Below are 12436 nucleotides of genomic sequence, written 5' to 3' on the forward strand. Positions count from 1 at the left end.
AGCAACCAAATGCCATCCTTTGAGAACTGACAGGCCAGTAATGTCAAAGTTTGACACACATCATAACAGAAGACCATGCTCACTTGGTTGACACACCACACACGCACTCCAGACACAAAATGGCACATGCAAAGCCTTCCGCTTTGGTGCTGTCACACGCTCACTGGACAATGTGTGGTGATGAAGGAAAGTGTTACCTTCAGAATTTTGTCCCCTGGTCGAAGAACATTGGAGGCGGGTCCATCAGGCTGTACCCTAGTAACAAAGATACCCTATAAGTCAAAATGATATGAGATTAGGAATCACACAGTGGTGATGGTTTAGAATCTTTGCCTTTTAATCTGGATTGATTTGTTCTTTGCCAAAATTCACAGCTGATATGATTGTATGATAGTACTTGCAATATTCTGTATGCATATGAAGGTTATATTCTTGTAAGAGGTGAAAAATATGTATATATATATATATATATATATATATATATATATATATATATATATATATATATATATATATATGAACACTATTTGTGTTTTGCTGAATAGCTATTGTGTGTGCATGTTAAGGCAAAGATTATAAAGCATTCGGTTATGTACCAGATGTGTGACCTAACAGTATGCATCCTGCTAAACAACATACTGTGAGTCAACCAAAGTTTACATCACGTCATTCATTCAGGTGATGCATGGATCCGGCTTCGCAGATTCCCAGAGCGCTCAGTACAGCGAAGACAATTAACTTAGAACTGAGGTTTTATAGGTTGTGGAGAAAAATAGTCAATTCCATTTACCAAACAAACATCACAATGTCTCCATGATATACACAAGCTAACTCAATAAAATGTCAGGTATTACAAATGAAGTGGCAAAAATAACACTGTGGGCCTGGCAATTATCCAGTTTTATATAATTAATATGAAATATTACTGACAGGATTCTAAGCAGTGAATAGGTTAACATGTAACACAGGCTGCTGATGTGCAACGCTGTGCATTGCAGTAGCTCATGTTTCCATGGAAACCCTACATCAAGATCTTGTCTCCTTTACTAAATGGTAGTCTTTGTGTTAATTTTGTTAGCCCTGGGTAAAATGCATGAATAGTGTACAGAAAATGATTTCCATTCATTAAATTGTGTTGTCTCAGTGTAGCTGAGGGAAAGAAGGCCTTACCATGTCTGAGGGTTTGAAGGGGTTCCCCTGCCCACTGATTCCCCCTGAGATACTGAAACCGAGGCCTGGGTTTTTCTCAATCCGAACACAGAACTACAGACAAGGACACAAGACAGGATTATAATTTCTGTGCCAGGATTGTAAGTATGTGTACTGTATGCCTAAGCGGTGTACCATAAATGTAAATGAATGAGCATGTACTGTATAAAATGAAAATTTACAGGCAACCCCAAAAGTATTGGGAAGTATCATGAAATTGTGGCAAAACGACTAACACATGCTGTAAGTAATATTGGGAGCTTAAAATATGGGAATGCTGTATATGCCCATTCTCTTGGAGGGTGTCGATACCTTGGGAGCCAACTGTATAAATCATATACAGTAGGTAATGTTTCTAACTTAAAGTATTATCGTATAAAAAAAAAACAATTAACAAATATATCAAATCTCTTGGTTAATAAAGTATAAAGAATACATTACATTTAGAATTCAACAAAATGTAATCAAAATATATTAAGTATATAGATACCAATTTCTCAATACCAAGATATCAGATTCTCAATCAGACTGAAGTCTGGGTTTTTACTGCAAATGATGGATTCCATTACACAGCTAGTGACTTCTGCTGCTTAACAGCAGAGAATACGTCATTAGAGATCACGTCATTCATTCACATCATCCAACAGTTCAAGTATTCAACAGGGGTGAATACTTATGCAATCACATAAATTTACATTTTTTTTATTGGAAATATAAAGTGTGCAGTCTACTAGTGAAACAAGGAATTCAAATCAATGGAAATTTTGGCTTTTATTTACCAAACATTATGGCCCCCAATTATTACAAATGAGACAACTGGCTTAGCACCTGCTCTGGAAAGCCGTCCATGCTTTTCTGGCCTTTAGTCTGGATGAAGCAGCGGGCGCTCTGTGGTCGGGGGCTGGTGCTTGTCATGGCCATGGCCAGAGGTGATTGGTACTGCTGGATGGACACCTTATTCGTGGCTCCCTCATACTGCTGTGGTCCTCGGTGTGGTGCCGTGGCTCCACTTCCCATGATGCCCTGCTGTTGGTGAGAATGATGGACCACGGCCTGTGAAAGATTTTTTTTTTTGTAATCTGTGTGATACCTGTATGTTTGCATGCCTTGATGACACATTGACTAACAGTGATGGTTGTATTCTATATACTATTATACATACGTACATACATACATACATACATACATACACACACACACACATACATATGTGTAATAAAACAATCAAGATGTGATCGAAGTGTAGACTTTCAGCTTTATTTTAAGAGGTTCCACAAAAATATGGCATTTACCATTTAGGAATTATAGCCATTTTAAGAAGTTAATTGACCAGGTGCGGTCCATTCACTCGTTACTTCAAGACAAATGAAGCAGATAAAAGGTCTGGAGTTGATATCAGGTATTGAGTTGGCATTTGGCAGCTGTTCGACTGGAGCTACCAATTTGAAGTCCAACGAGGCTGAAAAAACAACATAACTCAAGGAGAGATATCAAAAACCTTAGCTGTGGCCAAATCAACAGTTGGGTACATTCTTAAAAAGAAAGATTCCAGGAGACAGGCAGTTACTCTAGGAGAGATGGACAGGGCCGTAGAAGGTCCTTAACCATCAGCAGGACTGGTGTCTGCTCTTTTGTGCAAGGAGGAACAGGATGAGCACTGCCAGGGCCCTACAAAATGACCTCCAGCAGGCCACTGGTGTGAATGTCTCTGACCAAACAATCAGAATCAGACTTCATGAGGGTGGCCTGAGGGCCCGACGTCCTCTAGTGGGCCCTGTGCTCACTGCCCGGCACCGTGGAGCTCGATTGGAATTTCCCATTGAACACAAGAATTGGCAGGTTCACCCTTAGCACATGTGACAGACGTGAAAGGGTCTGGAGAAGCCGTGGAGAATGTTATGCTGCCTGTAACATCGTTCAGCATGACTGGTTTGGTGGTGGGTCAGTGATGGTCTGGGGAGGCACATCCATGGGGGGACGCACAGACCTCTACAGGCTAGACAATGGCCTCCTGACTGCCATTAGGTATCAGGATGAAATCCTTGGACCCATTGGCAGACCCTACGCTGGTGCAGTGGGTCCTGGGTTCCTCCTGGTGCACGACAATGCCCGGCCTCATGTGGCGAGAGTATGCAGGCAGTTCCTGGAGGATGAAGGAATTGATACCATTGAATGGCCCCCACGCTCGCCTGACCTAAATCCAATAGAAGACCTCTGGGACATTACGTTTCGGTCCATCCGACGCCGCCAGGTTGCACCTCAGACTGTCCAGGAGTTCAGTGATGCCCTGGTCCAGATCTGGGAGGAAATACCCCAGGACACCATCCGTCGTCTCATTAGGAGCATGCCCCGATGTTGTCAGGCATGCATACAAGCACATGGGGGCCATACAAACTACTGAGTACCATTTTGAGTTGCTGCAATACAATTTCAGCAAAATGGACTAGCTTGCTGCATCATTTTTTCACTTTGATTTTCGTGGTGTCTTTGAATTCAGCCCTCTGTAGGTTGATAATTTTCATTCCCATCAAACGATGTGGCATCCTTTCGTTCCTAACACATTGCCCAGTCCATATCAGTATAGATATCCAGCATGATATTGAAATATTGAGATCTGATGTGTTTCCCCATTGAGATCTGAAGTGTTCCTTTAATTTTTTTGAACAGTGTATGTATATACATATATATATATATATATATAATCCCATTTCAGTGTTCCATTCAGTTTGGGATTGATGACCCTCAGGTTTATTTTGATTTTGGGAAAAAATACTGTGCTAGAATAAACCCCAGGGGAGCTTGAAACTAGCAGTTCTTATTGCACTGTCTTCTATTTTTGTCAGGCTGCAGCACTGTTCACTCAATACATTTCATGAGTTCTAAAAAAACTGCAGGCACTGGAAATTGTACAAGCAAGGTGTGAACTTACAGTCCATCGTATCCACATGGCACAAAACAATATGCATTGTACTCTATTAGATTTCGTATAGACTGACTAGTTGCTAAGGAGACTGAGGAAGAATGCAGCACAATGAGAATGAATGACTCAGAAAGTAGCAATTAACCCTGACATTTCAAAACATTAACACAGCAATCATGACTAGATTGAGATGCAATTCTGAGATTGAACAGCTTTAGTAGAGCAGGAAGTGTGAAAGAAGCAGAGATTATTAGTTTGAAGATGTATTGTATGCAGGAACGATAGAAATATAATGACAATAAAAGAGAAATGGTGTGTCATCTCAGGATTCATAATGAGAAACAGTGGAACTATTTAGTTCTTATTTTTAGTAAGGGACATATTTAATTTTCCTGTTTTCTTCATATTGCTGGGTTCAACCACGCATCAACTAATTTGCAGTCGATTCTTCACTCTTTCGCACCCAAGCCAAAGACGACTGATAATGTAGAACAACCCAGGCGCAAACATTCCCTTAAGGAGCTTACCAAGGCGCTTTTGTTAACAGCTATAGCAAAAGCCTAAATGCAAAAGCTCCAAAAATCTTAAAAAATAACCTAACACACTATGCCCTTATTCTCTCTACTGAGATGCTCCTCATGTTATTCTACTAATACTCTCAGTCTGTCCACAGTTTGCTTATATTCCAGCTCCAGGTTTTTCAGCTGGAATAGAGTAAAAATATGGGCTGCCTCAGAAGTCCTTAATGACTAGGGTAAAGATATCTACAATGGGACTACTGTAATATATGATGATGTAAATGAGAACAAAAAACTTGAGAACAAATTGTTGGCAAAAGCATTTCGTATTATTATGTGAAAAATCAAAGCATGTACCTTTTTGATGATGGTGTTGTCAGGAGGTACATCTCTTCGTCCTAAAGAGTAGGGGGCCCACTGTGTGGTGGGAGAGACCACCTCTTGACCATTATCTAAAATATTGCTCTGTTGTGATGGAGTCTGTGAAGAGATTATTTAGTAAATCTATGCACCACTCAGCATGTGCGGTATATGACTATGTCAGTGAAAACAAACATTTATATGCTCACATTTGGCTAATTGTCATATACATGTCTTACTCCATATATTAATGAGAGGATTTTAATTTGATCTGCGTTTAACTAAAGTATTGATTCACATGGCCCTCATATGCAGCAGGCTATACCATAGATTAAATATGGCTTTGTATGTGTAAGCATCATAAATGAAAATTGATTGAATTATGGGATGATGTGTCTGGAGAGGGTGTTTACAGTTTGTTGTGTAATACAACTCGCAAATCTTATTCGCAGTTCATCTGCGCTGCATAGCTGTATGTGTGAGTAGTGGAGTTGTGTAAAGCATGATTGTGCTAACTCCACACTCCACACTGCTGCTACAGTTAAATGCTGCTAGCAGCCATTTAGGAATGTTTGTAATTCAGTCTTAGTAAAAAAGGGGTCGTATAGGGGACCAGGAGCTGCTTTTAGTGCTAAATGCCTTGTGAATTAGTCTTAGACTGAATAAGAGTCCTGAAATTAAGACAGACAGCACATTTGTAAAGTGTTTCTCCTAACTCTGCCTATTAGGGGCTTTTTTAAAAAAATGAATATTTTCTTAAATCAAGACAACATTACTGTATTACTAGCGTGTGTAAGACATATAAGCCAGCAGTTACATATGACCTAAGTGAACTTTTCAGATTATCATATGCCAATGTTTCTGTAGGCCCTCAGAGAGACAGAGGCAACAGAAGGGCCACAAAGCAAAGACAGAGACTGCACACATGCAACACAGACACCTGAATATATTCACACAACACTGAGACAGTGCCTAGCCTGAAAATGCTCACACATGAAGTGTTAGATTTGTGTTAAACAGTGAAATATGAGGAATGACTTTTCACAGTGAATTATTTCCAATTATACCACAGCACTGTCGAATCTTATTGGTCAGAAAGTTTTAATTAATCTTCTACAACAGCAGCTCTGACAGTAGTGCCGGCTACAAGCTAGATCCCATACCTTCTATAGTAACAACTAATTCACAGGAACTTGTGCGATTAAAAAGATTAAAAGCATGTTTTTATTTAACAAAGAAACCTACAGTTGTTGATATGGTTAAGGTTTCGGTAGGAAGACAGATATTTAACATTTATGAAATGAGTCGCTGGTGTCCACACTTTATAACTGTCAGTATGTTTCTGACACAGGAAATCCTTCAGAACTTTGCGGTTTCTTGGTAACATAACAAGCCACGTTTGTTCATCTTATTAGCCAAAAAAGGCAGGAGGCTGATGAACAGACTGTTTAAAGCTGTTATAAGTGTTTCATGAACGTTCCTCAATATTTAATGTAACTATAAACGGATAAAAAACATGAATGTGTCATTCTTTAATAAATACACAATTGTAATAATTGGCAAACTGCTGTGGTATAAGAGGAATAAAACACATAGGGACGTGCTATTATTGGAAAATAATCAATTCCATCATTGATTCTTTCCCTATAACAGCACAGCCTGTCATGTTTTATTCCTTATGCATTATTTTGATTTTAATAAAAATAATTGAGGTATGGCTAAAAGATCTCAAACCTGTGTTTTTAAAAATACTATTTATTTAAAGCAGAAGCTGATTTTAAAAGATATTCTAAGAATGTTCATTAAACAGCTGGCCTCATGCTCCACTAAAATTGGAGCTGATGGTAGTATTTATATACTCACATTTGGTAGAGGTAGCCACTGAGTTGTTTGGTTTTCATGCTTTGTGTTATTGTAAAAGTTTATTGTCATGCTTCTGCTGGCATGCGGTGCAGCATAGCCTCCAGAGTACAGCATGCCGAAGTTTACTGTGTTGTGCTTAAGGACAGCGCTCTGATTGGAGGGAAACAACCACATGACATGAGTGAATGGGTGTGCCACATAGAAAGTCAAAGGCTGCTGCTGGGGTGGAGGGAGGGTTACACTCGACTGCATCACACACACTGCATAGCTGCAACAGAGTTGAGAAGCTTGACCAACAGAAAATGGTACAGAACATCATTACTGCCAACACAGCAAACACAAACACACATTTATATAAAACTAACAATACCAACAGTGTGTGACTAAGATTAGTGGACAACGACATATAGTAGTAGACTGTTCACAGAAACATAGCATCTCCAGTAAACCCCTATGTCACACTTCATATAAAGTTCTGTGTATTAGCTGTTGTTTTTACTAGACACTATTTATATTACCCAAGAGGACCTAATGTGTACAACATATTAGTTTTGGGTTGACGGCACATCAGTGATCTATTAGTACTTTTCCACCAGAGAGTAAGGCTTGGCTTGATAAATTAACCATGATCTAGCATATTATTGCTATTTCAAGCACCAAATGTAACCACATTGAATTTGGAAACATTTATTTCCCAGGTACAATGCAAGCCAAGCCAGGATATATGAACACAGATACAGACATAGAAAATATACGACTCCTTGCCTTCTATATTTGTTGTATTGTAACATTGTCTAATGAAGTTAAAGTATTAGCAAACATACCTGTATTTGGGTCTTACACCACTATCACACCAAACTAGCTCACATTCACAGTTTAACATAAAAAAAGATATTCCTGCTTTCATTTTTTTTAAGGAATACCTCTTTTAATACCACACTAGCAACCAGTTGTCAGCCTCCATAAAACTTCATAAAACCAACACATGCAGTTCACCAGGTTATTGCTGTGGTTACTGATTTGTTACCAAGCCATGCCGGTGGAAAAGATCTATATGACAACCTCTAGTTAATATAACAACCACTGAGAAAGCATTTTGCTGGTTAGATAGTCCCAAAAAATTCATTTGTTTATCACACTTACTTTGTCCTTAGATTCAGCCATTGATTTTAAAAGTAAAGCTGTATCTATATGATTTATCAAGTTGAAGTTATAATAAGCACATGTGCTAGAGATGTACATTAGTAGGAAGTAACATGTTACTAGTAAGATTTACTTACCCGGTCTAGCCGTTTTGCCTCTATGTGCCTTAGAAGCTGTTGTCTCCAGTCCACTGGCATTTTGGAGGTCATGTCCTCTGGTTTCTGTGGAACAGGCCTCATCTTCATGTCAGTGTCAGGGCTCTTCTCAGTGCATGTACTAATATTATAATCTGAAGGCAATTTCTCTAGCAGGGCAGCCATGGTGGGGCGCGCAGACACTGGCCGAGCTTGCGATGCCCCATAAGTCTCTGTACTGTAGCTTCGTGCAGACAGTGGGCGACGCTGTGTCAGACTCTTTGTGGGGTATCCCATAATAGGCTTTTTAGGTTCTTGATAAGATGAGTATTCCTCTTCATACCTACCATTCCTCTTATGGAACTGGGAATCAGCCATGGTAGACAAGCTATTCTGTGCATCCATCATGGCTTTAATCTGTTGGGGTCTGTTGTAATGCTCTGCCATTTGGTGCTCCTGGGCTTCTGCTACCCTGCGGAACAGTGCCATCTCTGTAGAACTTACCAGGGAATCTGCCCGCCGCAGGAAACCTGGACGGGACCGTTGAGGCTGGGCAGGAAACTGTTGAGGAACTGCATCATCATTGACAGGTGGCTGAGAGAAGGAGAACATTTGCTCCATTGGTTGATAGCCCCGGTAGCCTCGAGGGCTAATAAGCTCCTTTGGCAGTGTCTTGCCTGGTTGATTCACATATTCAGGGGTATTGGGAAATGGTGGAGGGACCCTCCGTTCTGCTTTCATCACATCCATGGCCCCTTGAGGGTTAAAACTTTGGTCAAACTGATAAACCTTTTTTGGGATAGCAGGTTTCTGCTGCTGAGAAGATTTATTCGTGCCAAAGCTGTCAAGATCATCATCCAGCATGGGAGCAGACTGGCTCCTGGACATGCTCTGTTCGAGAGGTCCTGGGAGGTCAGCTCTGTCCACGCTACCCTGATTCTCTATGCTAGAGCTGTAGTTGTCCAAGGGAATACTGTACACCTTGTATGATCCAATATCAATTTCATCTATGCTCTGGGACTTCTTAAATTTCGACTTTACCTCCTTCATCATTGGCGAAAGTCTCTCAGAGCTCTTGCTTATGACCATGGTGTTGCCCTTATTTTGTTCATTACGTCCTTGAACATGTGCAAAGACATCAGGCTGACCTTGCCCTGTCCCTGAGTCTCTGGAGTCCAGGAATCCCCAGGCTCCTGAAGAGGGGAAAGTGCCAGGTAGTTCACCCATCTCCTGCTCAAAGTCTTTGCGGTCAGGGTTGGGGCTGTTTGCTGGGGTAATTTCCAGTTTGGAAGGGAAAGCTGTACGGTCCTCAAATGGGCTGGGAGTCCTCGTCCAGTTCTGCCAGGGGTTTGGGGGAGGGGGAGGAGGCACTTCAGCATCAGGAGTTGTACGGAAAGAGTGTGGTGTCTGCTCCAGCTCTAATGGGACCCCCATGATGCGATCCTGTCTCATGAGAGGCCGTCGCCCATGTGCTGTTGAGGCACTACGAGGCTTTGTGCCTAGCATGGGGTTTCCACTACTGCCGCTGGGAGTCTCAACTGGCGTCTCCTCTGCTACAAACCCTGTATTGTCATAGTGGGGGGCATCATTCCAGCTGTCGAAGGTGTCACTGAGTGGCCGTCTCTCACCCCGCTGCTGCAGGGTACTGGAGGGGGGTGTCTCTCTGTGGCTGAGCAGAGGCTTTGTCTCTATGGGCTTTGGGAAAGACTGAGCAAGTCTGAATAGAAAACCAAAAACAAAAGAAAAAGAGATGAATGGGACTTTACCATGGGCATAAAAACAGAAACAAGCAGTGTTATAGTTTATCTCTGAATTAAGAATAGCTGCTAATGCCTGGGGTGTTAAAGAGAGGAGGGAAGAGGGATAGCTAATTTCTAAGCTCATGATGAAGAGAAAAGTCTGGATTTTATCATTATTGTTCTTCGTGTTCTGCGTGCATACTGGCAGGCTTTTAAAGATGATTTAAAGACATCAAGCTAACATCTTCACTGCTAATGACATGCTGAGAAAGATTTTCAGTGATTTTCAGTGACGCTATAGATAGAAGTGACGATTTTGCATTATCTGAAACTTAGCAAATTTGAGAAAGACTAAGCGCCCCCCCTACTGGGCATAATCACATCATGTTACACATCACTGAAACACTTGTTTCTTGCTATATGTATGTGGCATTATGACATATGTGTCCATTTTATGTGTAAACCTTATTAACCACAATTACTATTGTAGAAACAATGAAATCACATTGTATTTTTTAAAATTTATTTATTTTTTATTTTTTGTATTTTTATATTTCTATATTCAAGAGCCAAAAATCTCTTTCAAGATGACCTGCATATATGACATTTTATATACTCATTCCTATCCCTATTTAAAAGGATATTACAGAGGAATATATTTAAATCTTTATCATTGTTGGATTTACATTATACATTATTACATTAGATTGAAAAATGACAAGAAACTTGTATTTTAAATCTTGGCATGGTGTTTTCTTGATTAAACAATAAAGAACTGATATTACAACATACTGTTCTGTATTGTTCTGTAGTTCTCTTGAGAGTGTCCTCACAGTGACATTTAATTTTAACAACATCCAAAATTTTTTTGGTTTTATTAATATGCAGATTTACGCATAATCTGATGATGCTTCATCTCCATAAAAAAAATCAGCTGGGAAAGATTGATTGTGATATCTATTGTTATAAGACATAAGATTACTCTATTCACCCACATAATCTTGCCGGTATATAAGTAAGCTTGAAGCCTTAAAGATTCTTATTAAATGAAAGATGACCTCAAAGGTAAAGTTATAAAAGTGAGACTAATTTGTTATGCTGGCATGATAGTAGGCCACCACAGAATAACAAAACAAATATAACTAATTTATGAGCTGTCATATCACTGAACTGCACAGGTGTGCTCTCAGTTGAGGAACACTGGCAGGCATGAAATTTGTTGATCGTTGCCAACCTGTTAGTCCAGTGGGTCTGTGATGGACCCTCTTTGGCAGCACTCTGCATGGAGCTGACATTGCCAGGAGGGTTGGAGGACCCAGAAGAGCCCTGCGAGGGGGAGTAGTCTGAGTAGGTGGCTGATGATCCACTGTTGTTCAAGCAGTGCATTTTGTCTGGGTCTGAGTCATCGATGGATTCTGAATGGGAAGAAATTCATATCAGTATTGTGCCCTTCATGTTCATAACAGCACTCTCTTTCTGTGTTGGATTTAATGCATGTGCTCTAGTAGGTGCATGAGGAGGATATAAAGTGGAATAATGGTGTCTGTCTCTAATTGGACTGGCAACAATATTCCTATAAAGCACCTCACCGTAGCAAACCTCATCATTTCACCCAGCATTTAACTATCCTACAACATTCTCAGTACACAGACATTGCAGAAATTGGAATATACAGTATTTAATATTTCAAAATACTGAGATCTAAAGACATAATTAGTTGATCTAGTGTGTTAAGAAAAAGGCAGAAGCAAAATAAAAATACATTACATGTGTCTAGATGTTTTGGTCTTGAGTCCTCTCTAGCATACCTTTTTTATCTTTTCCCAGCAATACAACCTTTGGCTTGTACATAGGGGGTTCCACCAGAGTCGGCCTCATGTCAGAAATCCGGATATCATTAGGTGAACCTCCCATGGAATCCTGGAAAAATAAATGTCCGACTATTTCTCTGGTTTACTCACATGCATAATTTCTAACCTAGACCATAAAAGAAAAATCAGAGAGCTACAGTATGTATAGAGAAGTAAAAAGAAATCAAAATTATCACTATAATTAGCCCTATAGTATCATAGGACTAAAAGCCACTCTTAAAATCATTTTTAGCTATCCACGCAGCTGTGTATTCATTATAAATGATTATACCACAATGCTGTCAAATTTAAATCTGTTTGGTCAGAATGTGTTGATTAAATTTCTATAACAGCAGCTCTGACACAGGGACGTGAATGTAAGAAGTACCACATAATCAAAGTCTAATAATAAATTCCTGAAACACATTATTTAGCAAATAAAAACATACAATGGTTGATATAATGAAGCGTTCTATACGGAGCAATTTATTTAATATTTATGGAAGGAGTCTCCAATGTCAGCACACTGTAACAGTAGATAGGTTTTCAGACAAGGAAGACTTTTCAAGACAGAGTACTTTGGATTTCTGGTTTTTCAGTAACTTTACCAGTTGTGAGTTTTCTTTTATTAACTTGAATAGAGAGAGAAAAAAAGATAAGTAATAACAAGAACTAAATTGTGTAGCAGACGTTGCACAAC

General features: G+C 39.8%; 1 protein-coding gene across 8 annotated transcripts in view; it reads right to left on the reverse strand.

Moving 5' to 3' along the window:
* Nucleotides 1-12436, reverse strand: part of lrrc7 (leucine rich repeat containing 7) — a 130418-nt gene that overhangs the window by 2432 nt on the left and 115550 nt on the right. For 5 of the 8 annotated variants that reach the window (XM_034311566.2, XM_053228187.1, XM_026921363.3 and 2 more), the window contains 8 exons: nt 11695-11806; nt 11121-11301; nt 8151-9864; nt 6871-7020; nt 5005-5127; nt 2038-2262; nt 1171-1263; nt 198-272 (listed from right to left, as the gene is read on the reverse strand). In XM_034311566.2, coding sequence (XP_034167457.1) covers nt 198-272; nt 1171-1263; nt 2038-2262; nt 5005-5127; nt 6871-7020; nt 8151-9864; nt 11121-11301; nt 11695-11806 — 2673 coding nt within the window. The remainder of the gene's footprint in view (nt 1-197; nt 273-1170; nt 1264-2037; nt 2263-5004; nt 5128-6870; nt 7021-8150; nt 9865-11120; nt 11302-11694; nt 11807-12436) is intronic. The other 3 variants (XM_026921598.3, XM_026921521.3, XM_053228197.1) reach the window with 2 other exon arrangements.

Source organism: Pangasianodon hypophthalmus, chromosome 2 (assembly GCF_027358585.1).
Source record: "Pangasianodon hypophthalmus isolate fPanHyp1 chromosome 2, fPanHyp1.pri, whole genome shotgun sequence".
Classification (NCBI taxonomy): domain Eukaryota; kingdom Metazoa; phylum Chordata; class Actinopteri; order Siluriformes; family Pangasiidae; genus Pangasianodon; species Pangasianodon hypophthalmus.